Source organism: Dunckerocampus dactyliophorus, chromosome 2 (assembly GCF_027744805.1).
Source record: "Dunckerocampus dactyliophorus isolate RoL2022-P2 chromosome 2, RoL_Ddac_1.1, whole genome shotgun sequence".
NCBI classification, from domain to species: Eukaryota; Metazoa; Chordata; class Actinopteri; order Syngnathiformes; family Syngnathidae; genus Dunckerocampus; species Dunckerocampus dactyliophorus.
This window is the reverse complement of record NC_072820.1, coordinates 28,826,687-28,854,145: the sequence shown is the minus strand read 5'-3', so window position 1 is coordinate 28,854,145 and position 27,459 is coordinate 28,826,687. Positions and strand designations below refer to the sequence as shown.

At 42.9% G+C, this 27,459-nt stretch overlaps 1 protein-coding gene across 2 annotated transcripts; it reads left to right on the top strand.

Annotated features, from left to right (window-relative positions):
* Window positions 1-1,796: 1,796 nt before the first annotated feature.
* On the top strand, window positions 1,797-26,620 carry ppm1bb (protein phosphatase, Mg2+/Mn2+ dependent, 1Bb). 2 transcript variants are annotated; one of them, XM_054767414.1, is made up of 6 exons: window positions 1,797-2,171; window positions 19,670-20,512; window positions 20,825-20,942; window positions 21,020-21,131; window positions 21,227-21,284; window positions 23,256-26,620. In XM_054767414.1, exons 2-6 carry the CDS (start codon window positions 19,682-19,684, stop codon window positions 23,283-23,285), a joined length of 1,149 nt encoding a protein of 382 aa, XP_054623389.1. In that variant the 5' UTR covers window positions 1,797-2,171; window positions 19,670-19,681; the 3' UTR covers window positions 23,286-26,620. The 2 variants fall into 2 exon arrangements, with proteins under 2 accessions (XP_054623389.1, XP_054623388.1); XM_054767413.1 differs by lacking the exon at window positions 23,256-26,620 and adding an exon at window positions 21,783-22,815.
* The last annotated feature ends 839 nt before the right edge of the window (window positions 26,621-27,459 follow it).

The following is a 27,459-nucleotide window of genomic DNA, read 5'->3' as shown; positions in this document are numbered from 1 at the left end:
GTGTACCCCGCCTGTCGCCCGAAGTCAGCTGGGATAGGCTCCAGCATGCCCCCGCGACCCTAATGAGGAAGAAGCGGTATAGAAAATGGATGGATGCATCTGTTTGTTCTTGTATTGTTCAAATACATTGTGTGTATTTTTGTATTGTTTACAAACCCAGAGAATAAGTTCCAAAATCCAAACCATTTTAATGAGAGTGGTTTTGTTTATTTTGCACTATTGACTTTATTTTGCTCCAAAAATTTTATTTAATCGACGGCAGTAATTGTATTATTTTGTTAATATTGTTATGTTGTCTTATATCAGTGGTTCTCAATCATTTTCTGTCATTCCCCCGCCCCAATATTTTCACGCTCCCCCAATTTGAATTACTATTGAGAAACTGATAAAATGTATTTATCTGTACTGCACAGACTGAAAGTACTCCCTGTCTCTCACACCCCCTTGACAGTTCACCGAGATGACCCCCACCCCCACCCCTCATGGGTGCCCGCCCCACTATTTGAGAAGCACTGTCTTATATTGATGTATTAAATATTGTTAACAAAAAGGTGTGTAGATACATATTTTTTTTGCCTGTACTCTTTGTCTTATGTTTAATTCTGACTGTAATCATGATCGTCAAATTAAAGGCAAAAATCCCCAAATAATTCAATGAGCATTTCAGCTTTCACATGAAAAGTACCAGTATTGATATTGGCGATACTGGTCCTGTATCGACATAGATAAACGCGGCATTGAGTGGGTTTGTCCACTGCGGCGATATGTCAACGTCGTCGCCATATTGGATGTGTCAAGACTGCGCTGCGCGGCAATACGTCAACATCGCCGCCATATTGGACGTGTCAAGACTGCGCTGTAAATGAATACAAATAAATGTACTTACTTTCTATAAGCAACTTTCTACAAAGAAATTTAAGTTAATTCCTCTTGTTTATGCATTCACACACACACAAATATACTTCGGAACCAGTTTAGGGTTCCCCTAGGATTTGCTAAAGCTGTGGTGGTGGGCTGCATGGGAGGGTGGACTGCTGCCGCTGTGTCGTGCCGCTGCTGAGTATGCATTTTTGAATAGAACACTTAGAAAATACTAAGAGGTGAAGCAAATATTGTTTGGTGAACTATTAGCTACTGCTAGCATACCAGCTACCTGTTGTTAGCGTCACCTGTCTAAAACTGTATACACGACGTGTTTCAGGTGCACAACTTGAACACACAGCTAGTGATTTGAAGACAACACTTAATTGTCCCCAGCAAGTAAGTGGAACTACTTGCTTCATCACAGAAATCTGACCAGAACTGGACTTAGGGGACCAAGTGGGGAGTAAGTCGCTGTTAATGGACTACAATGTTGATGGGGATGTCATACAACTTCATGTCAAAAAATCTGAACTATCCCTTTAATTTCCAGTGTCAGGACCTTCCGTTTACACAGATCACTAGCGCTCAGTAGTGGCGATATTAACAACTTTTAAGCATCCAAGCTCCCAAACCGAGACGTTTCGTGATTCTTTTTGAGTGTGCGTATACTTTACCTTTGAGGCCACTTTCAAAACGCACCCTCGGGAGATCTGACGTTTGACAATCGAGGCTCACGCCTATTTGCCTCCACCTCTCCGGCGTACGCAGGTGTAGTTGTTGAGCGCGACCCAGCGCGTCACATAAACGTCAGTAATAGACCAATCGGTGCGTCACTTTGAGCTAATTGACAAAAAAGGCAGCAAATTAGCCGGCGTCTAGCCTCTGGGTTGTGACCAATCAGCGAGCATGCACCCAAAATAACACCTCCTCTTGTTCAGCACCCAAAGTCGAAGGAAAGCTGTGTGGCCTCTCAATGGAGGAAAGTGCTAGATTTGCCACTCTTGTATAATATTAGCCACCTCTCACTGCCCTCGTTTGACTTCTCCAACGACCGGAATCGTCTGCGTTTAATGTAAGGGGACAGAAGTGGCGTCAAACATGCGTAAAAATCAAGGCCATCCAAGCAGGGAACCACCGAGAGAGGACTTAACGCCGCTCATCTGAGGCCAATCTCCAGTTATTTTTTGTTGGTCAAATAAGGAAACACAACTTGGCTAGCTAGCTAACGTTAGCTCCGGAGATCACACCTTCACACCAACGGAGACGCCAAGAGGATCATCAAGATTGGATCCGAACGACGGGAAAACGTAAGTAGTATGCTAAAGTAAGTGTGTGTGTGTGCGTGCGCGCGCGCGCACTGGAGCTGGAGTTTGACAGGCTAGGGTATGACGTTAGCATTACCACGCTAGCTAGCCAGCCAACATTAGCTTCTGTCAACACTCGAGCAATGGGGCATTTCCTCGTAGTTTGGCTCATTCTCAAGGTGTTATGCAGTTTATTCAGCATGTGGACAGCTATTTTAATATTTGTATTAAAAAAAAAAATCTTTTAGTCGCCACCTGCTTGCTAAACCTTCTTGTGTTGGCGGCCAAGGCAGCCATGCCTTGTCCTGGTGTCTGTAGAATAAAAAGCCCAAAGCGATTGCCAGAAGTTTCCAAGTGAACTCGGCTCCGTCATAAACAGAACGACGCTTTTTTTTTTTGTAAATTAAAGCCCCTTTGAACTAACGTATTAATAGTTGTGGCACAAATCGACTTGACCCCCACCACTATGACCACCTCCACCTCTTGTTGTGCTTCACTGCTGGTCCTCCCTCCCAAGTGAGCCAATATAGGGTTATAACGAGGCGGCTCCGCGCTAATGACAGTTAAAATTGTCATTGGCTTCTCAGTGGTTAGCAACTTGGCTTAGCCTTGCTGAGATTACACTAGCTAGTACACACACAACAAATTACACTACCAGGACAATATTAGATACACTCTCAGAGAGATAATAAGCTGTGGTCGTTGTTTAACATTGTGGTTCTGTTGTTGTTCTGAATGCTAATGTTATTACTATTAACACAATTTGGACAGAACTGAGCAGGATTTTGGTCAGACATTTTTTTATAAATCAGTCATACTCAAACACGAATCTTAAAGCTCCACAAAGAAGCTTCAATGAGTCAAAGGTTTTTCTTAGTCGGTCAATCCACAAGCATATATGCAAAAAAAACCTAATACTAATATAACATGAACTGAAATGACATGAATCCAATTAAACAAACAAACCCCCTAAAAATAGGGTTTTAAAGAAAACTTTTCTTTTCAAATATAGACATAAAGAGCCAAACGGAAGTAGACAGGAGGAAATTAAAAAAATGAATATAGACGTTAAATTAAAACAAAATGCTGCTCGACTTTTATTTGGAAGACCAAAGTGCCCGATTGATTCCCAATATTCTGTCCAAATTTGACAACTGCCAGCCAATCATTCAACAACTTTTATTGTGTACTGTTCAAGTCCAGAAATAGTGTTATGTAAGAGTACAGTACATTTTGTTGTTAGTCACTATGAAGCTGAAATATGTGATGGTAAGCTAAACGTAGCCATAAAAACCTGAAAAGCAACACAAAACAGGGGCCTTGGTCCCTCGCCACTTGGACATTGGGCATTAGATAATGGAGGTGTCACTCGCAAGATTAAAACGTGACAATATTTGTCGTTTAAGAGAACAGCCGGAAGTTTGAGCATTGGCATCGCTACTGTGAATGATGATGCACGTTAGGGGTGTCCCGATCCGATATTAATATGAACGAGCCGATATCAGGGGAAAAAAAAAAAGAGTATGTGATTATATCGGCCTGCATCTAAAATTTCTGATATTCACACTCCGATATAAGCAGTCCATTCCAGACTTAGCCCCAGCGTGTCTATCCAGCAGCGACCGGATAGAGCCCCCATGATCACACAAGCATGTGCCAACTTGTTACGCAAGAAGTAGGAGTGATGTCGGCCGTGTGTGTTTTTCGTTATTAAAGTCTGAAAAAGATGTTGCAGCTGAGTGCAAAACTAGAACTTGTCATGCACAAGTTTCCCGTGGTGGCACAAAACCGAGGAAGTTTAATACACCTCATCATGCATTTGAAGCAGTGTTACACGGGAACCTCCCACAGAACGACAAGAAGTCATTAGCTATAACAGAAAAGATGACTAGCTCCTGTCGGTCGTGAGTAAAGTCGGGTTTAAACGTTAAATACAATTAATCAATTATTTAATTTCAGCTGCAGATTACTATCACTGTCCTGCTCCACTGAAAAACTGAGCAGATCACTCCTTCCCCACGCCATGCGGCTTTTCAACACAACAGAGGGAGAGCGATAAAAACACACAAGGCTGAAGCTGGGTTTACTACTTTATTATTAGGGATGCTCTGATCGAATGGCCACCTATCAAAATCGTCCGATTTCCGTGAAAAAGCATGTGATCACCATAGGCCGATAAGTGCCTTTCAACGCTGATCACAAAAACTGATCATCTCTGGCTCGTACTTTGTAGCATGCATCCTGTAGCGAGCATCTCCCGCCCACTTTCTTTTGCTTCACACTGCGCATGCATGCCAAACCCAAAACAATCACGTCTGCCGTGTGGGACTGATGGGGCCCTATGATTTCCACGTTAATAGAATCGCGTAATTGTCCAATAAAAACAGAATTTACTGGTAAACACGGAATCTCACGGAAATTGACATAATGTGAATGAAATTATGTCATTGTGAGGAGAAGGAACATTGCTGTGGGGAAGTAGTTCCCCAGTGGCCCACTCAATTGTAGCGCAATCTCATCACAAACATTAAACCGCCCCCTCCCGAACTAAACATGTCAAAATTGTGACCTAAAGCACCAGTGAAAGTTGGCCGAAACTTCTCTTACAGAAGGTGAATGGAAGCTAGCGGAGTTAACTTAGTTTAGCCGTGTGTGCTAGTGCGGCTGTGTGTGTGTAACTGAGGCTGGGTGAGTGTTTTCACAATGTTGTGTTTTACCGCTTTAATGTATGACGTTAAAGCTCTGAGTGGGGGAAAAAAGATGAGAGGCACATTTATTCTTGCACCCAGCCCGTCTTAACGGTCGACAGACATTCTCAACACACACAGAACACACTTGCAGCCTTCAAAATAAGAGTGCTGTTTGTCACATCTCGTCTAATTTTGTAAACAAAATAAGGGTGTCATTTTATATCTTCATAATGCAGTTGGAATTACATCTGTGACTACATCTTCCTTAATCACAAGCACGGGCATTACAGTTTGTTGAATTTTGTAGCAAATTGTGCGTAGATTGACATCCCATTAGAAAAATTAGCCAGGCTACATTCATGTCTGAATTACGGGGCAAAATTAGCCAGTGATGTGTTGCATCAATAAATGTAAGGATTTTTGCATTTAATTAATGGCCTTTTTATTCACTAACCCTAAAAGCACACACACTATGCTGGCAAAATAAGTGTAAAATGTTAAAAAAATGGAATTTAAAAAAAATTAAATGGAAAAAGCAGAATTTAGAAAAAAATAAAACGGAATTTGAGAAAAAATAAAACCTGTTTCATAGACTTACCTGTCGTTTGTAAGCGTGATATCAATTTTGCACCCTGCAAAACATGGCACAGAAAATATCTCGCCGGGTTAGCATGTTAAAAAGCTTTCAATTTAATACGTGTGTGAAGAACACTTTATTGAAGAACACTTGACGGAGTATGGTGAGTTTTTGAGAGTCACGATGTGATCATCAGTCAAACAGCAGCTCACACAGCCAACACCCACCCATATGTGCCTGACAGAAGGCTAAGCAAATAACCCGAAAAATAACTGAATTCATACAATTAGATGACCATCCTTCATCAGTGATGGAAGACACCGGGTTTGCTGGCTGCTGTCTCGCTTGCAACCCACCTACGTGCTGCTGGAAGTCCTGCTAGAGCTCCACCCATGTACCCGACCTCACAGCCAATGTCTCCTTAAAGAATGTGTCTCATCCTCTGTTAGTTTGACCAGTGATATGTTCTTTGGAAAAATTAGGTCAAATATGTTTTTGTCTAAATGAAGGTGATTTTAAGTGTGTGTTCCGTATTTTATTCTTATTCTATTTTTTATTTTTGTTCTCTCTCCTATCTTGCCTTGTTAGTTTTATTTTAAATTTTAGTGTTGAAGTTTATTATGACGTTTTTGCAGAGCTGCTGGAAATGTGAATTTCTTTTGGAGATGAATAAAGTATCTATCTATTTAATTGATGACCTGGATCCTCGCTATATTATGCCTAGCCGCCAGTGCATTGTATATACAACTATACCCCAGATGCTTACAAAACTAAATAGGTCACTTTTTCTTATACCTACTGTTGCTGATTATGGTTCTCTATTTGAGTAATGCCACTTGAGTAACCCTATTCTAACATTCCACACTACAAAATGAGTAAAGAAAGTTAAGTATGATTCATGCTGATATCGACGTGATATAGATATCTGCCGATATTCAACGCTGCAATGTCAGTATAGGATCAAAAGTGAAAAAGTTGTATCGGGACACTAATACTAGGGATGTCCCGATCTGATCTTCAGGATCGGGATGATCCGGTTGCCGTATCACGTTCATAACCCTGTGCCACACTCCAACATGGTAGGTGCCTTAATGCGCCTCAAAGCTGGTTGGCACTCGACTCCTGCCACCCACAAGAAGAAGAAAACGCAACACCACCATGTAGACTACTAGTCGACCGATAATCAGGGCCAATATTTGGAATATTAACATATAATGGTATTGGCCTTTATTCAAATCCAACAGGGCCGATATCAAGAAATCAGTCCAATAACTGGTTTATTTCAGCTCAGATGCAGCTGCGTCTCTCTCTCTCTCTCTCTCTCTCTTTCCTTCAGCTGCTGTCTCCAGCATTGCTCCACCCACTGCGCCATCTGATTGGTTATGCAAGCCGCTGCATGCGTTAGTGGCAGAGCTAATCTGAAGCGGACGCTGTCCACACACATACACACACACACACACACACACACACACACGGCGAGAGGCAAGTTTTCTTGTGTGGAGAACTGAGAGCAAACGCACATGTCAAAGTAAACACAGAAAACTCTCTCGAAATTGTAATAAACATCCCAGTTCTCTACATCTCACAACTACTACTAACGTTACAGTGAGCAGCAGAATAACATGAGAGCCGAGTAAACATTAGCGCTAGCTCAGAGTACCTCCTGACATGTCTGTGAATTACTTGAAAGAAGGCTGCTCATAATGTAAACAGTTGAAACAATCCGTGATAATTAAAGCATGTGTGTGACTGAGAGAGAGTGTGAACAACTCGACTCAATTCACTTGTTTTATTGGAGGGAAGCATGCCAAGGTGGAGGCTGGTTAGCTAGCTTACCATAACATTAGTTCGCCGGTCTGGCTTTGTCAAAATCTCAGCAGTCTATATATTAGCAATGGGGAGAAAGTATGTGTTGTGGAGAATAGTGTTCGTTTGTGTGAAAGTCTCACGACTACTACAATAACTTAACGTTCAGAGCGGAGTAAACACACGCGGCAGCTTTGCTAGCTCGTAGTACCTCCCGATATGTCTGTGAATCACTTGAAACAATGCTGTTGGTAATGTCAATGTGAAACATTCCGTGATTGTAGAAGCCTGTGTGTGTGATTGTGAGAGAGAGTAAGAACTTCAATTCAGTATTGTTTTGTTGCAGGGAAGAACGCTAAGATGAAGGCTGACTTGCTTTTAGCATAACATTAGCTCGCCTGCTCTAAACGTATATATAAATGTTACTTTATTTACTGTGGAAACATTTCAGGGAGATATTTATTAAAGTTTTTATTTCACTTCTAAGAGATGCTTCTGTGTCTAGGAACTCCATGTTCTTCTGGAGCTATTTTTTCTATTTGTTTTTTTAAACCTTCTTTAGGCAGTTAAACCAAGTTTACGGAAATGTTTACACTTATACTGCAAATGAATATCTGCTCCAAATATCTGTTATCGGTCCTTAACTACTACTAATTGGTAACGGTCCTGAAACACCCATGTCGGTTGATCTATAATGCAGACATGTTCAATCGTGGAGGAATCTCATCACAAACACTACTCAACATGTCGAAATGGCGGCGACATGAAACCTTGGAAACTCCTCTGTTACGGAGCATTAATGGAAGCTAGCGAGGTTAGCTTAGTTTAGCAGAGCGTGCTGTAGGACACAGCTGTAGCAGCTGTGTTTTTTGTTTTTTTTTTTACAAATGAATTTGTGTATATATTACATATTGCTATGAAGTGCACAGGTTAGACTTCTATGACGTCACTCAGGGTTGGGCATGTATACTGTACCTTGTGCTGGCCAGATACTGCCATTGTGCAAGGACGAAAGATGTTGATAAAACATGGAGAGTTGTGCGAGGTGACTTTGGTATATGCTAACAGCTGTGCAGTCGTGCGAGCGAAGGCCTTGCAAAGTTGGCTGGAACCAAAATGCTTTCAGTGGCTTGATGGCTGTAGAGGGCATAAGCGTTTCATTTCTGCTACATTGGCCTCAATAGAAGCCCTGCATTAGCTGTAACTTAACCAGATTTTTGAGGCAGGCAAGAAAAGGGTGTGATGAACTGCGCTGATGTATAATGGCTCAAAATATTAAAGTATAAACAAGCATACTGTAATACGAGTACTTTTGATTTATAGTGCATTAAGCCTGTTACAATAATCAATAAATCTATAATCGCATGATAAAAAAAGTCAATAATTATGCCAGCCTCGATAAATTGACACGTGCATGCATGCGTGTTTCATTTCCTCGTCTCTCGACACCACACAAGCCAGATGACAAGGGGGTTCACTCTGCATCTGTCTGTGTGCATTGATTCTATAGTGGAATTAACGGAGAGAGTGAACCCTCCTCTCATTCAGCCTCTTTGTGGAGGCGGGGCTACTAGTGAGTGGCTACAGAGTGCTAGCAGCAAGTTAGCCTTGTGAGCCAGCATAGGCTAACTTAAATGAAGGCACAGAAGCGATGGTTTCCGAGGTGAATGCCACAGCCCCACGGTGGGAATATTTTGGTTTTAAACAGAATGAACAAGGTGAGCGCCTGAACACAGATCACCGACAGTTTTCCCACCTGGGAAAAAAATACCGATGGAAGTGCCGCGGGCAGCGGAGCCTTTGTCCCAACAGTCAGCGCTTACTGCAGCGTTTGGTCGGCAAAGTAAATATAAACAAAATTAGGGATGTCCCGATCCAATCTTCAGGGTCGGGATCGGCTGCCAATCCGCTGTATTTTGAAGATCAGATAATATTGTCTTCCACCACGAGATCAGGCCAATCCGGTTGCAGTATCACGTTCGTAATCGTGGGCCACAACTTCAACATGGTAGGTGTGGTAATGCACTGCAGAGCTTGTTGCCACTCGATTCCCGGCACCCGCAAGAAATAGAAAACGCAAAACCACCATGCAGACATGTCCGTGGTGTACCGTGGTGAAGTTAGTTTCACATTGGGCATCGGATATTCGGCTCCGTAGCTTCAGCAGTAGTTTGCCCTCACTGTGCCTGGACTGCTGTGTCCTTGGGCGGGGAGCTCGCACACAGTGGTGGAGCTATTTGGTGGCTGTGGCCACCCTTGGTCACTCTCCGGCCACACTATTGGCCATCTAGACATTTCAGGTATCGGCTTATTGCCACTCCTATGTGAGTAATGGTCTCACCTTGGCCACCCCAATGAAAAATGTCTGGCTCCGCCACTGCTCGCATAGGATGTGCTACTCTAACTGCTGGTTGTTTACACATAACTATTGAGCTGAAGAGAGTTTGTAAAAAAAAAAAAAAAAAAAAGTCAGAAGACCGAAAGTTGACACCACAAATTGACCTATAACCATGTCAAATGATTAGTCCTACCCTAAAAGTATTTTGCATGCCGATTTTTTCCAAAGTGATCTTACCTGACTCACAGAGGTTTGTTCCAAAAGCCAAACACTATTGTTGGTCATGCTGTGTAACAAAAAAGTAAATTCAGAAATACTTTGGTTGCATTATTTTTAATGCTTTGACGAACTATTTTCATAACAATATTTAATTCAACAAATTAATGTTTGTAACCAACGCTTATTAATTTTTAATTATTTTTAAAAAGGATTGGTATCGGATCGACAAGACTATAAAAGGAAGCCAAAAAATGTGAATTGGGACATCCCTAAAGAAAATGGTGCACAATGTTGTGTGTTGTTTGCTATATGTTAAACCCTCCTGTTAATTGTTTATTCAAGTGCAGTTTTGTTTACACAGACTTGATACTCCATTTTAGTTAGGTAGGTAGACACATATATCATCACTTAGCATTATCATGCTAGGTGTTAGCATGTTAACCACTGATCTGTACTAAAAGAATCTGGATAGCTCATACGTCGCACGTGTCCGTGCGAGCCGCTGAAGCCACAGAGAGGCCATCTTACCACTCACATCTCGTACGTAGCAGACTACATTGGCACAGCATACATAGTGTACAAAGCAGATGAAGAGGCTCGCAGAACATCTATATTTTAAACTAAAAAGCGGGGAGATTCTCCCATTCCTTCAAGTAACGCAGCCTTCGTCCCTTAAAAACGATTTGATACGTTATTCTCTATCTTTTGGCTATATTAAATGTACTTTCAGTTCAGTTCGGCTTCAGCTCATCTTCTAAAATATTTCTACATTCTACATTTCAACATTCATACATTTTGACAGCATTTCAGTACAGCTTCAGCTCATCAGCCAAAATATTCCTACAGTCATTCTACATTTCAAAATTCAACCATTCTACAACATTACAGTTAAGCTTCTGCATTTCACGCATTCACACACAATTTTGACAGTCGAAATTGTTTTCTCTAGTTGGTCATGATGTACATGTTTTTTGTTTTTTTTCAAAGCTTTAAAAATCCATATATTTCAAGTCAAGCGTTTGTGTATCATTCGGAGCGGCGTTACAATGAATAAAAACAGGGGGAAAAAAGTATTTTTAGCGCATGAGTGAGAAAGCACTATAGTTCGTCACAGAGAGCAGTCGTCTTTCCAGCAGCGCTCCAGTGTCCAACTGATAACATAGCTAGTTAGCTACATCAGCAAGTGCAGCTGGTACGGCTGAGATGTCATCGCGCGTCAAGGCGAGTTCCCGATGTGAGCCAAGAAAATAAAAATATATTTATATACCGATGTGCCAAAATGTTCCTCTACTTTGATTCACTTTGTATGGACTTATTTCAGGAGCAAAATGTGAATGAAAGGGTTTGAAAAACGTAGTAGCACGGGTCCTCCCTTTTTATTTTTTCTACTCGCACAGTCTATTTTGTAGTGAAATACTGACACTGTACAGCCACTTCTTCATTTGAACCATCACCTGTCCCCTCATCGTCTGTTTCCCTTCTTGCTTAGGCTGGATGGGTGGAGTCACGCGACTACACACACTGTACCTCGTCTTAAAGGGGAATGAACATAGCATACCAGCACACACAGTCAAAATAGACAAAAAAGACTGGGCAAAATGATGTTGATCATTGTAGTAAATTTTGGTAATGGTAAATTTTCGGTTTATTGCCCAGGCCTAGCGCACCCTACTACTATGCCCATTGTTTTGTATCTACTGATGCTGCATAGCTCAGCTGGTAGAGTACTTGGTTCTCAACCCAGAGGGCACAAGTTCAATTACAGTATCAAGCTCAGCTTTGAACTACTTTATATAGTACTATAAATAAAGTTACTACATCAGACGGATGTTACTGTCTTATAATAATTGCCACAACTAATCATGGCCGATTGTCGAACTGAGGAGACAGTAAATTTTGATTTTTTGATAACATTGATATCTGATTGCGACTTCAAACCACCACTTTAACAATGACAGAATGTTGTTATGCCCGTCCACAACTTATCCCACTTTTTGCACAAAGCCTGCTGGAGTAGGCTCCATCATACCTAGTACTAACAAGCAGTACACAAAGTGGATGGAGTACTCAGTTGTTTGTTAGTCACATTTCAATCTGAAGGGAAGGGGAATAACTGCACAGAAGACGAACTATAGTCATGGTGTCAGATGAATAGAAGAGATAACATAAGTAAATACACACAGGGCAACTACCAATATTGCATGGAATGACAAAAACTAATTACATTACAAATATGTAATATTAACAACTATTTACAGAGCAGTGCAGCAAAGCAGGAATTATTTGGCAAACATTACTAATACCCACATTCTGCTGAGTCTCCAGAAGTTGCATGGCTCAGCTCGTAGAGTGCTTGGTAACCATCTTCGAGGTCGTTTGTTCAGGTCGTGTTGTGCTCAGTTTCTAAACTACTCTTACTTTCATTCTACGTTTTAGCATACTTCCAAACTGCTCCTATGTTCATTCTACATTTCGATTTCCATACCTTGTTAAAGCATTTTTTCAAAAAACGCAAGAAACACATGGAGGGAGAGCGTGTGACGTGCTGATTTTCAAGCTGTGGACTGGCAGCACAGGTTTTTTGCCATGTCAGACAAACTCTGCTTATGTTTTTTTTTTCAGGTTGCAAGACAAACTTACGCACTTCGTACGTCTTTGAGCATCGTCCATAAGGCCAACGTGTGTCTGTCATACGTTTTGCTTGTGTCAGATGTGGGCAAAATATAAATTTTTTTGTAAGTCTTACTTGCGGACTCTTATGTATGTCGTGCGACACATGTGCACCCCACACTTGGCTCGGTATGAAATTGTGACGGTATGGTAAGCTATCACGGTTTGACAGTATTATAATTACAGCTCTTAAATGTGTTATTTTGCAGTAGCTTTATTGATTGGAGAAAAAATTCAAGTAAAAACAGCCATTTTTAAACTATGTAACACGATAAAAGCGGAACACAGGTATTTAAAATAAATGACAATAACAGAATTTGTTCTAAATAAATAATAAATCAAATGCAGTTCTCAATGCCGTGAACTGTGGCTAATCCTGCAACTCAAGTCACAACACAAATAGTTTCTTAGTTTAAAAAAAAATGTGTCTCAAGAAAGTCACAACATAAATAATTTAAAACTCATAATGTTACATTATTTTCTGTCATGTCCCTATTGGGGGACAGAAATGTCTTTGCGCGCCCCGCCTCCCCAGATGGAAGTTACAGATGTCCGGCATCTCATGTAAGTATGACTTACACGAGGAAGCATATTTGCAGAAATGGCTTGTTAACCAATGTTGCTTGTTGTTATTTTGCGACTTTGGCGCTGAAAGGGTTAAGAAGCAGTTTTAAAACAATAATTGAAGAATAAGCAACTCCAAGGTAATTTACACTTACCATTTTGTGTTTGAAGCCGACCAATCTTCATCTCCATGTCTTTGTCATCGGACACCTCTGCATCCGACATGCTATCCCATCGTCGGTGGTTTGAATATATAAGGCTTAACTCCTTGTTCTGCAAGTTCTCTATTTCGTCTCCAGATGTTTTTACTTCCTCAAACTGTTGACATCACTCAAATCTTTGCTATAATCACAGTTAACGTTGTCCATTCTCTCATGTTTGTTTACTCTGCTTAAGATGAGAGCTGCGCCTTCGCCAACGTCACTTCCGGAAATGACCCTTTTCTGCGGTGGTCAGTGAACATTTCTCCCGCCACGAACTATAAACGGAATTATTACGAATTTACCGTTTGCTTTGAAAAAACGAACATAGAACATAATTACAAACAATATAGAACATTTAAGCAAAGATAAATCATGTCATTGGCCCTTTAAGTGGTTGTTGCTTGTTGCTCAGTGGAGAATAAACGGATTGTACGACTTATCCTCCACTTCTGTCCCATTCTGAATCACATCTCCACATTTGGTGATCCTCGATGTGAGTAATATGTCAACGCGGCCATACCAGCGTATCACCAGGAAAGTACTTTTGGCAACACGCCAAAGCCCAGTTCCTACTGCGAGGACAACACAGGACGTGACAAAGTATTTCCACGTAGTGGCTGCGCCCAACCTTGTCTTTCTCTCATATCGTTGAAACGGTATGATGCACAATTTTAGTGGTTTTGAAACCGTGACTTTTTCATACCGTGGTATGCCTTGAAACCAGTAGCCGGGCCCATGCCTACCCCCGTAATTAGTGCGGCCAACGCACATTCAGATATTTCGTCGTCCTCCACGGGTGTCGAGATTTTACTCCTTCAGGGTCACCACAACTACATTCTCTACAAAAAATAAATAAAACACAGTGATTTGGGTGAGCGCCAAAAAATTTCACATCCAAAAAAATGATACATCCGGTTGTGAACTAGGCATGCACCAGGCGGAACATCTCACCGTTATGGCCGGGCTCCACACACCATTTCCAGGCTGCATGAAGCTCTTTGTTCCGCTGCACTTTCCTGTCATCCATGGAGCCTCGCTGGGCGTGCTCCAGGCTGAAAACCTTGCTGCTCTGGTTGGCTTCCAAGCAACATTCCAGGGCAGCTGGAGGCTCCTTTCCCCTCGCCTCCACACTTCCCCACCTTCCATGGAGCCTCTCTTAGGGCCCTATGATTTCTGCATTAACGGAATGGCGGAATTGGCCAATAAAAACAGAATCTACTGTTTAAATGCATAATCTCGTAGAAATTGATAGTGTGTTAATGAAATGCTGTGACCATGAGGAGAAGGAACGGCGGTGTGGGGAAATATTTCCACAGCAGACCGCTCACTCATAGCGGCATGTCCTTACAAAAGTTAACCAGCCCACACCTGAACTAAACATGTCGGGGCAGTAACCGGAAACATCGGTTAAGTCGGTGAAAAAAACTTTGAAACTCTTACTTGTCAACAAGCATGAGCTCACGTACAGCAATAGCAAGTGTTAGCTAGCAGGGTTGGTTTAGTTTAGCAGAGCATGGCTAATGTGGCTGTGTGTGTGCCACTCGTATGAGTCACGCTGTATGAGTTGTGCTTTAGTACTTGTTAATGTAACCCGGCATTTAGGTTGTCCGTTGACTTTGTGCAAGTTGTGTGTGAAATAGGGACAGCCACGTCTTTAAGAGGCACAGCTGTCTCACTTAGCAACAGTCAAAACACATTTTCAAAGGAAATCACACTTCTAGCCTTCAAAATAAGAGCAATGCACATCCTGTCTAATAGTGGTAATAAAATAGGTGTCATAAAAAAATAGCTCACATTAAAGGGGTAGATCGGATTTCTGACATGAAGTTGTATGACATCCCCATCACCAGTATAGTATGTCAACAGTGACTTACCCCACACTTCCCCACTTCCATGAGCTGAGTTCTGGTCGGATTTCGGTGAGGAGGTATCCAAAAATACCCCATTTTAAGTTTGTAAAGAGCGAACACACTGTATTTTCTTGAGAACTTGTTATTCCAGTTGTTGCATTTCTTGAGGAGACTAGTTCCATTTTCATTAAACAGCATTTGCAATTAGTTTGTCAAGGTTTTGGATTTTGAAACTCGTCATTGTGGGTGTCTGCTGGTAAAAATTCTAGTGCATAGCAGCCCCTTTCCTTTCATGCATTCTCAGTGACAATTACACGCCCACACATTCTTGCACCTTTATATATATGAAGACTTCCCCACATACAGAGATACTGTACCTGCACACTCACAGTACATACGTACTTCTCCACATTACTCACTGAGTTAACCAGGGTGTTATTATGTTGTTGGTTTTATTACAGCGACGGTGATAGCAGCAGTATGATTATAGTTTGTTTTTTTTTACAATGATGTGCATTACAGTTAGTCATTCTGTTCACTATCATAGTTCATCATTTCATGACTACAATTATGTGTGACTGTTTCAATGCAGTATTGTCATTGTGATCACTTTCATAGTTCATCATTTCATTACTACTATTATGCGTGACTGTTTCAATGCAGTATTGTCATTGTGATCACTATCATAGTTCATCATTTCATGACTACTATTATGTGTGACTGTTTCAATGCAGTATTGTCATTGTGATCACTATCATAGTTCATCATTTCAAGACTACTATTATGTGTGACTGTTTCAATGCAGCATTGTCATTGTGATCACTATCATAGTTCATCATTTCAAGACTACTATTATGCGTGACTGTTTCAATGCAGCATTGTCATTGTGGTTGTTGATATTATTTTGTCCTTTCTGTCAGGGTCTTTATAGTTGTCACAGACATTTATTTGCTGATGTCGTTCTGTATGTTTCTGTTGTTCTGTTCTTGTTGTCACAATTGTTGTTGCTGCTGTTGTCCTTGTCTCTTGTCCCTTTTTTTTTTTTTTTTTTTTTTTTGTCCCCCACTTATCCCCGCATTTAGATCTACAATTCTATCTGCCTTAAAGGCTGGACAGGACAGTGCATTACACTTGACAGTCTTTTGACATTTTAGTTTTTGCGGTTGCAAAAATGTGCAACCCAAGCCGGGGTCCGTTTTGCACCTGTTCCCCACAGGGCTGCATTCTAACTGTGGCAGGGCGGAAGATGTCATTGCCTAATTTGTGTAAGTGGCCATGACGCGTGTGCATGTGATTATTGTTTTTATTTTTATGGGAATGTTTTATGGGAATGTTTCAAAATAAGAATCTCCACCTAAATTTCTCAACAATTACTGTCACAATTGTACTCAACGTAAGTCATGTAAAACAGTGGCCGCAAACCTTTTCGGACCCACAGACTGGCTTGTGTTCCCACAAATTTCAACGCTCTGGGGGCGAGATGTAGCGATCTCGTTTATCTTATTTATTATGTCTTGTGTAAAACTAAGACAGGAACAACATCAAATTAAGAGCCCAACATTATTACAGTCCCACCATCCACCAGTGCTAGCCTGGAGTTTGTTTTTGTGGTTTTATAACAGGCAGTGTGCTAACCTGAATTAACTTTAGGTTGTGCACCAACAAATATGCTGTTTGTAAATACACAACTTGATGGAAACTGTCATTTGTGCCAACAGATGGTGGTAACATGAGGTGTGAATGTTGAGTGGCGTGGGAACTTCATCTCAGCCATGGGAAGGATGTAAATTTTGGGACACACCGTCAGTAGTGTACTTTTTAGTGGGTGTTTTGGCCTTTCAACAGTAGACACCCTCATCAAAGGAGGCCAATTACAGAGTGATCAAGCTTGAGCCTGTGTCCCATGCCCAATCTTGAGTAGAGTAGTGCGGGGGGGAGTCTTGATCCATAGCCATTGGCTGCTTCTTTCGGCCACTTTAGAGACCAATCTTATTGTCTGTCGCAGAGCGTGTCCATGAATGCCAAGGTCTCTCATGAGCCTGATGGTAGAGGAAGCCACAAAACCTCTGCATCCTATTTGAGCTGGCTATACCTTGGACTTCCATCCTCGTTGTTGTGTATTTGCTGCCAGGTCTGTGTATTACAGTTTCTTTTGTTCGTAGGCAGGCCTCCTGGATGGAATCCTCCCATAGGACTATGAGCTCTATGATGACCACCTTTTAATGAAGGGGACCATAGCACCAAGTCTGGCCTGAGTGTGGTGGTTGCAATCTCCGGGGGAAAGATTAGTTGCTTGCCAATATCAACACATTAGCACTCAATAACATCAAATCTTACCTTTATGCATTCCCACATAGTACCCACACATTTAGGACCAAATATGAGATGAAAGAAAAACGTGAAATATATGTGAAAAAATACGTGAAAACGTGAAAAAATATAGTATAGTACTTTAACTGTGCATGTCCATGGTCCGTGGGTGGGGCTGAACCGGGCCGCGGGAAACTTTCAGGTGCAGTGATGGTCCGGTGGTTGGGAAGCCCTGGTCTAAAATGTCAACGACTGTGCTTCTTTAAATTGTCGTGTTACGAGCCTATCGTAGCGTGTGGGGGTTAGGATGCACATTGTGTCATGGGGATTGATTTGGGTAAGTGGGAGGGGCTTCAGGCACCAGCAAGTAAAGTTGATTGTGGCTTCTGTGAGCATAACAGCCGTAGTACTCTCTCCATAACCCTGTGATGCTAGCAGTCAGCCACATGACAAAGGTGGTAGTTGCCGTGTAGAAGTTGAAAGCCCAAGAAATTAGCCATCAAAAAGCCTGGAATTTATCTTGTTTCTTTGTTTGTGTGTGTGCACGCGCGCTTGAGTGCTCTTCTCGAGCAGCCTCTCCACAGCGTTATGTAATCCCCTCCCAACCTTGTACTTCAGTGACTTTTGGCAGACACGTGCGTCTGAGAATTGAGCTTTTGGTTTTGGGGGTGTTGGTTTTCAGCCATGATCACATTGTGGGTGATGTTCTGAGGAACTAAGCAGTTGGTTTGTTAAGGTGTATGTTGTTTTTTTTTGTGTGTTTGTTTTAAAGGCGGGATGATGCAATTCCTCTTCCTTCTCTCTTCCATGCAAGTGTGTGTGTGTGTGTGGGGGGGGGGGGGGGGGGGTGTTGCTGAATGAAGCTAAGCCTGGATGTTTGCACTGCAGGGTGGGTGGTTGCTAGGCGATGACAACTTGTTTATTTTATTTTTAGCCAGAAGCACTGCTGGTGCACATACCAGATTTCTACGCTCTCGCTTCTCACACGCACACACATATAACACACACACACTTGCAGGCGCACTTTCTCAGGACAGCAGACAGATGTAGGCGACGTCTCGGTGGCAGCTGGGATTTGAGGAGGGTGGGGGGTTCTCGTTCAACAATTACGTCACACACAGGCCAACAGGAGTGTGCACAGCATCGCCCACTGTCCCACCCTGCACATGAAATTCAAACCGGTCCGATGTATTAATAGCGTGTCTCCTCCTCACACGTTGACAATGACACCCCCCCCTCACACACACACACACACACACACACACACACACACACATTCCTCTGAAAGCAGTTGTAGTCACTCCTTTGCAGCCTTTTTTGGGCACATGCCGGCCATGCCGTGTGGGAAGTAATAAATGAGCAGGAAATCACTATCTGAGCATGCATCTGATTTGTTTTGCTTTTTTATATTGATTCCATGGTCACATGAGTGCTGCAGCGCTTGCCTAGTGCACATTCAGGATGTAATGAATATGAAAACTTCATATCATGAATATTGTGACCAAAATTATCACGGTTATAATTATTATTTTTATTATTATTACATACTAACGGCTGCTCCGGGAGATGAGCAATGTCACTGGTCAGTGAGTTTATCCAAGTACGTTTATCAATCAGGGATTTATTCCTGTGAATATTCTCATTCATCTAGGTCATTGTGTTCTCAGGGCATTCAATCGATCACAACAGGTCTTTTGTTGTCTTTCGTTCAGGTTTCGACTCTCATTCGAGCAGGCTTCATTTGTTCGTGCTCAAAGGCTAGGTGGGACACACACCAGTCAGCCACAACACAAACGAGTCTTGAAAAATAGGCGTTGTCCGATATTCATTGAAGTCTCATATTCATCCTAATATGGTAACCCTCCCCGCCCCCCAGATTCCATCCCAACTCACTACCTGACAGGTGGAACTTTCACTCTGCTGACGCTACAGTGTGACGCCGTATTTCCCGCCAGGTTCACTAATGGTATTAGCTGCCTGTGTGGGGCAAGACGCTTTACAGACACAGTGTAATCCTCCACTCTGCGCTTCCTCCTCCTGCGATCCTTGTCTTGTTGTCAGGAACTCTGGCTCTCACTGTGCGTTAAGTCATTAAAAGCACTCCAAGTTTTGTCCCACTGAACTGCTGACACACACACACAAAAACAGAGATGATTTATAGAAGGGTTGTTTGAATGTAAACTTGTGTAATGATTCAGGCATTAAGCAGTTTAACACGTGATGCAGTCATTGTTTTGTTAAGGTAACTCATCTCTGTCCTTGATTGCTCTTCAGCTGTAGGCTGCAATGGGTGCGTTCCTGGACAAGCCGAAGACTGAGAAGCACAGTGCCCACGGCGAAGGCAACGGCCTTCGCTACGGACTGAGCTCCATGCAGGGCTGGCGGGTGGAGATGGAGGATGCCCACACAGCCGTGGTAGGCCTCCCCCATGGACTCACCGACTGGTCCTTCTTTGCCGTCTATGACGGCCATGCAGGCTCCCGAGTGGCCAACTACTGTTCCGGCCACCTGCTGGAACACATCCTGTCGGGGGGAGCAGAGTTTGGGTCTGGGGCCGGCTCCGTGGAGGGCGTGAAGGACGGCATCCGCGCGGGTTTCCTGAAAATTGACGAGTACATGCGCAGCTTCGCCGACCTGCGGCAGGGCTTGGACCGCAGTGGATCGACAGCCGTTTGCGTGCTGCTCAGCCCTACCCATCTCTACTTCATTAACTGCGGAGACTCTCGGGCTGTGCTGAGCCGAGACAGCAAAGTGGGCTTCTCCACCCAGGACCACAAGCCCTGCAACCCCCGAGAAAAGGAGCGAATCCAGAAGGCCGGTGGCTCGGTCATGATCCAGAGGGTAAACGGCTCCCTGGCCGTATCCCGGGCCCTGGGGGACTATGACTACAAATGTGTGGATGGTAAGGGCCCCACGGAGCAGCTGGTGAGCCCGGAGCCTGAAGTGTGCGTGCTGGAGCGGGCCACTGAAGACGATGAGTTTGTGGTGCTCGCGTGCGACGGGATCTGGGATGTCATGTCCAACGAGGAGCTGTGTGAGTTTGTGCGCTCGCGACTTCTGGTGTGCGACGACCTGGAGAAAGTTTGTAACTCGGTGGTGGATACCTGCTTGCACAAGGTAAGCTCCTTCACATGTCCCTGTCTAATGCTGGCACTGACTGCTTGACAGTAAATGGAGTGAGGTTCCAATTCCTGCCAAATTTAGCACGTCAATACATCTGCTGCCCTGCAAACCTTAAGGAGTAGGACTTGTTTGCATCAACAACATGCTAATAGTTCAAAGCGAACCTCAGCCTTTTACTGGTTAAATTGTCCAGAGCTTTGTTTTAATTTTGCGGTGTAAAATACGCATACTATTGGTTGTGTTTTGCATCATTCCCAACTGTGTAAATGCGATAGTGTTTTTGCTGTGTCGCCCGTCACTCTGCAGGGTAGCAGAGACAACATGAGTGTCGTCTTGGTGTGTTTACCCGGCACTCCTAAGATCTCAGAGGAGGCTGTAAAGAAAGAGGAGGAATTAGACAAATACCTGGAGGCCCGCGTTGAGGGTCAGAGACAACTACCCTTCACCTCAACAGGTTATGGCAACACACCACCCTAATCTGTTTTCTCTTTGTCTTTCCAGAGCTTCTTGCAAACTGCGGTGAGGCCGGAACCCCTGACCTGCTGTCTGTGCTGAGGAGCATCGCCACAGACAACATCTCCAATCTTCCACCAGGTGGCGGCCTGGCGAGCAAGTAAGCACACACGAATCAATACACAGGTGGTAAGCCACAAGTGTGTACAGTCTAGCTGTGTCTTGTTGCTAATGGAGCTGGTGTGTGTGTTGCAGACGCAGCGTGATTGAGGCAGTGTACAACAAGTTGAACCCTCACAAAGAAGAAGAAGGGGTAAGTCCACCTTTTTTTTTTTTTTATTCCCTTTCGTTTCAGCCATCCATCCCACTCACAATAGCGCACACACACACACACACACACACACACCTCCACCAGCCCACTCTGTGCGTGTGTGTGTGTGTTCGTATTCACTAAACTCATGTTCCATGTTGGACAGCATTGAATGTGTGCTTTGTCTGACAAAAATCATAGAAACGGCAAAGTTATGTCAATCAAGTGTGGCCAAAGAGAAGTAGCAGTGAAGGCTTTCAGTAGCTTTGAAGGCTCTGTGTGTATTTTGGCAAGTCAGTCTAGTATTGACTGGCAGTCCTCCTCTTTGAGCAAATATGGCGAAAGGTTGAGGGTCCCAGGCTCAGAGGCAGCGCTGGCGTGGCGTTGCAGCGGCTGCACAAATGCCCCTGATTCTGTCACGCTAGTGTGCACTAGATGTTTGTGAATGTGTGTGTCTGTGGCGCGTGCCCGCACAGTCTGACCCCTGGCGTATCACCTCAGGCCTGTGCGGGGGGAGAGGAGGAGAGTGAGGAGGGAGGTAGCACGGCGGCTCATCTGTTGGAGGCGCTGCGGCAGTTCCGTCTGCATCACCGGGGGCAGTATCGAGCGGTGCTGGACGAGTCCCTAGGCACCTACCAGCTGCATCCCAAGGAAGGGAATACATCTGAGGAAGGCGCCGACGGCAACGACAATGATGATAACTGGGAGCAATCCGCCTCTCCCCGCTCGCCCCCGCCCTCACCCATCGCCGCAGGGTCTGAGGCCTGCCAGGATGCACTCGCTCCTGAGTCAGATCCCTCCTTTTGACTGAGCAGCCCTTCCTTCTACCATCCCCTTCCCCTCCACCGCCAAATGTCTTGACAGATACCCCTCTCCCCCCTTCCCGTCTTCTCCATCACAGAACTTGAACAGACACACACACCTTCTTCACCCCATCGCGATTTGAACAACGCCGGCCTGTCAACGCCTTACATACAGCGCCTCCGCTCAGACTCCCATCAGCCATTTTTTCAACAGGACCACACCGGCTGAAGCTGTAATGCAAAATAGAGCCTTGGCGTAACAGTATTCTCTGTCTGGCTGGTACCCACCTTGCACCCCCGCCCCCGACCCTGCCCCGCCCTGCACACTCCCTGTACCACCCAATGAACTCCAGCGTCCTCCTACCCCGCACCTGTCCAACAGACGGGAGAAAGAGGGGACTCTCGGAACAAGATTTTCTTGAACTTTTTAAACTTCGAACTTGTGTGTCATGGGTATGTGTTTGTATGAATGGTTGTGTGTGAGTGACCAGTGAGCAGATGACCAGTCTTTGATGCTGAGAGTGTTCTATTTAATAACTGGTAGTAACAATCTGAGTTTGTTTTGAACAGCTATTGTGTGTCTGTGGGGTAGGTGGGTGTTTTCCACAGCACGTTTAGGTTTTTATTTTGAGGTAAAAAAAAAAAAAAAAGTAATAATAATTACCATCTTGAAGTTTTAGTGGGAATAATATTTCACATAATAATGGCTGACAAACTAGCATTTATTATGACATCCTATCCACTTATGTAATGCTCAACACTGTATGTTTGTGTTTTGAGTGCGTGTGTGTGGTTACATGGGGCCAAATCAGTCTTGCAAAGGTATACAAATAAAAATAACTTGAGATACAGGTGTTGTGCTATGTCCGTTTGTGTGTGTGTGTGTGTTTGTGTCTCTCACTGAAATCTGCCTTTAATCATCGCCAATCATCATCTCCATCACCGTCCTTATCATCTATTGATGTGCAGGGTTAGTAAATAACACATAACACAATCAAATATAAATAATGCCGCAGTTGCGTACACTACCAAATGTTTTTTTAGACCCGACAGGTGCCCTCATGATGCAAGGTGAGTCCTGATCAGAGCTTCTGGTTTCCCCGCTTTTGCAAGTAGTAGCTGAGCAAAAATAAATAACTTCCCTTCTCCCCGTCTCTTTTTACCCACCTAGTGTGCTGGCGAGCTGGAAGACCCCTGGTAGCCATGGCAACCACCCGCATCCCCTCCTTGTACTCGAGTGCATCCGAGGGAGAAGGACGAGGAGTGTGTCTCTCCATTGCGCTATGTTCTTTCTCCACTTAAAAGGGGGGACTTGTGTATGTTGGTTGTGTGTGTGTGTGTGTGTGTATTTTTGAAGCAGTGGGGATAACACACACACACACGTCTCAAAGTAAGTAGTGGGTGGGGGGGGGGGGCAGAGAATGTCAAGATTTTATGAACTGAAGCATTGTGATGGTAGAGATGATTTTTACCATTTATGCTGTTTTTTTATGTTGACTCCTGACTTTAAATGACATGAGGTGTGTGTGTGTGTTGTGAATAATGGTGAAGAGAAGATGGTGGATAAAGACATTCAGTTCTTCTCCTGGACTTTTTTTTTTTGTGGGGGGTGGTCCTGACCCTTTCCCCTTTAAGCCCCCTCCCCAACTTCACACACGCACACCCGAAGCAGCATCAATACTACCCACCCGTGCACGTACTGTATGTGATGTGCCACCCTTGCAGGCCACGCTGCATGAGGACATGGACAGTCTTTTAGTGACACTGACTGATCCCGCCCCCACCATGCCCACCGCGAATGACCTCTGGACTCTGATTGGCTCTCTTTGTCTTTGTGTTGTCATGGTGATGATGATCATAACTGAGAAGAGGATGGACGTCTTTGGGATGGGAAGGGACGAGTATGGTATCATTGGTTGGACGTTTTTGAGTGGTGGAGTGTCTGGGAGGGGGCTTCCTCACCTACCCACCCCAACGCACCCCACACACCATCACATTTGGAAGTGCACATGGCGGCATGTTTTTTTTTGTTTGTTTTTTCCTTTTCTCCTTCCTTTTTTTTTTTTTTTTTTTTAATGTTGTCCATGAGGTTACTCTTAGCTGCTCACTTCGTAGAGTGAGTCAAGTCGTCGTTTTAATAATCCAGTTGTTTCTGGTTATCATGTTTGTATTGCTGTTGTTTGTTTGCACTCACATTTGATTACAGAAAGCGTCTATATATGAAATAAAACAACAAAAATAACCGTCTGTGGACAAAGTGGAGGTCGTTTTCTGAAGAAAAAAACAGATCAGCCGCGGGAAGTGCTGTGGGTGTTCAAAATAAAAGGCGTAACATCGAGGTCAGTGCTTCTCCTCTTGCCTTCATATTACGTTCATGTTTAAGTTGGCATTTTGTTGGTCGCACAGCTAATTTGCAGATGTCAGCGCAAGTATGGATAGAAATGCAGACAAAGGGCTTTATTTTCACACTTGAGTAATCTAGTATCTAAATAATGGAGTCCAATTTTTGCTCTTTACTGATAATGTCCTATGGTCATCTTTATGAACTTTGCAAACAGTACTTGAAAGGAACTTATTTTCTGTTTGTGCCATTTGAGCACCTATGGAGACGTTCTCCCTGGCCCAAAACTAAAAAATGGTCTGGAGTAACTGTTATTTTCATTCACGTAAATTCTGGTGTATAACCCACTGTTTTCTTGAACTTTGAACCCTGCGGCTTTATACAGTGGTGTGGCTAATACATGGCTAAATTCTCATCTCGTGACACCTCCTTTACCTCCTTCTCAATTTTATGAGAATAAACTCGTAATATGAGAAAAAATGTAATTTTAGTAGCATAGAGTTGAAATATTAAAGATGTTTAAAATGAATTTAGAAATGTTTTCAATTATCTTTTAAAAGTGTCATATAAGAAACAACAAAATACTAGAAAGTTAGGGAAATTACATTATGGGAATAAAGCAAAATAGTATGGGAATAAAATCATAATATGAACATTTTCGAAGAGTATGTAAGTACAAAGTTGAAATATTTTGAATATTAAAAACTGCAAAATGGAAAAAAGAGCAAATACCAACTTTCAGACTAATACTATACTTTTTCAGCCAAAGCACAAAGCTGAAAGCAGTTTTGTCTTGAAACTTCTTAGTATATCTACAAAATGTAAAAATGGGCCACGCATCCTCTCAGTTTTCACTATGTAGTGCTTGGTGGAAAATGTTTGGACACACCTGTTGTTCAGGAAGCTAAATAGCAATACAGTCGTCCCTCGCCTATTGCGACCCGACCACAGTAAGTGAATATTCGTGAACTAGGATTCAATGTTAAATTGAATAGTTTCATAACATGTTTGACTTTCTAAATAGGGTTTTTAAAATTTTACCATTGTTAGTGCCCTGTGGACAGGAAATAACACCTTGTCACCTTTACACTCCGACTATTCTGTTTACACCACATTGCTAATGCACAGCCTAAGGGATCACTGCAGGGACATGACACGACCACGTCCTTAAGCAGTAGCATGCTTGCGAGCTAACTAGTTAGCCTCCAATTTATTCATTCTAAATTTAAGATAGGGTTTCAAACAGAGTGGGGAAAGCGTTAAAAACTTACCACTTCCACATCGCATAGGATAACTTCTTTTCACTCTGTCATGTCAGACATGCTATAGCTGACTATATGCAGTGTGACCGTAATGGCATGTCATGTATCAATATTTAGTGTCATTATTAATGCCTAGTGGCCAGAATACTACATATAACTTGTCTTTCACAATTTTTTGACTAATACCATCGTCAACCACGAAACAGCCATCGTTTATTATACATTTTTTGAAAAACCATGATAGAGTGACTAGACTATAGTCTATGAGCGTTGTAGTTGCAAACGCTAAGGAAACCCCCCCCCCCCTTGCATTTTGATAGAGAATTGCGAATCACAAGTTCAGCCCTCTGCCTTAATATCAGGAAACATCCCTCAGCGGCACATGCCATTACAAAGCAAAATCTGAATTGGTTTAGATATGTAAAGGTTTTTCAGTAACCCAATAATAACTTACGTTTATGTCAGTTTATGTATAATAACTTAATTACGTTTATGTAGGAGTAATTTTGTAACTAATTCAGTTGAAGTAAATAGTAAATATAGCTAATTTTTTTTTCAAGAGGTTTGTCCAACACTGCCCATAATATTACGCCTTTGTCTTAAACCAGGAAGTGGCCTGTCAGCATATGAGTGCAAAAAGAAACTCAAAGATGTAACTAAACAAGTCTTTGACGTCTGTTGAAGTCATTTTTCTGTTTTTGCTGTTTGTAACCGAACCCCCCTGCCCCTGAATCATAAGTGGTACAGTCCTGCCATAAAGTAGTGAGTGGCATGTGGTCCATTTTTGCGGAGTTTGCCCTCCATGCATACAGGCTGCATGCCGTACTAGCTGCTAGTTAAATAACTATATACAGTACTACCAACGCAAACATAAAACGAGCCCCGTCTAATCTGTGACATCATCATTTAATCATAATCACATTGCGTCCTTAAGGTGTTCTCAATCTGGAGAGGGGGATTATGGGATTATGGGATGTGAATGAGCAATCTAAATATATTAATAATAATAACCCAGTGGAGGAGGATCATTTTGGATGGGGGGGTAAACTCAATTTGGATGATTGTTGGGGGTACGTGTGCACCCACTGAGTGATGAATACCCTTAAACCATCCGACCTGTTAAAGTAGCATATGTGCGCCTCTGGAGGGGGGGGGGGGTTACATTATTAGTTTTAGCATTTCAACTTTTTCTCATTACATATATATATGAGAGCTGCAACAATTAATCAAAAACTATTTGGGAATTTCCATCCATCTATTTTCTATGCCGCTTCTCCTCATTAGGGTCACAGGGGTATGCTGGAGCCTATCCCAGCTGACGACAGGCGGGGTACACCCTGGACTGGTGGCCACCCAAGCCAATGGCAGGGCACATATAGACAAACAACCATTCACACTCACATTCATACCTATGGACAATTAACTGTTGACAATTAACTTAATTAATTGAGTCTCCAGTTAACCTAACATGCATGTTTTTGGAATGTGGGAGGAAAACAATTTTGGTCATTTAATTTTTTTAATTTAAAAATGTAAATTTCCTTTTATTTCAGCCTCGGAAATGTGAATACTTTTTTCAATTTAGTTGTCCATGAAAGCAGACCTATTATAATTGTGTTTTAGGCAAAACAAGATATTCACACACGCCAGGTTCCAGACCAAACCACCACAGTGTTTGCTTTATATTGATTAGCTTCAAATTAATCAACTAAGAAAATAATTGCTAGTTGCAGCCTTTCTACTTTTTGCCTTTTTACTTTTGTTTTTAACAT

Coding starts and splice junctions, on each gene's coding strand:
- ppm1bb (XM_054767413.1), top strand. CDS start 19,682: ATGGGTGCGTTCCTGGACAAGCCGAAGACTGAGAAGCACAGTGCCCAC. Junction 20,513..20,824: donor TGGATACCTGCTTGCACAAG/GTAAGCTCCTTC, acceptor GTCACTCTGCAG/GGTAGCAGAGACAACATGAG. Junction 21,132..21,226: donor GGTGGCGGCCTGGCGAGCAA/GTAAGCACACAC, acceptor TGTGTGTTGCAG/ACGCAGCGTGATTGAGGCAG.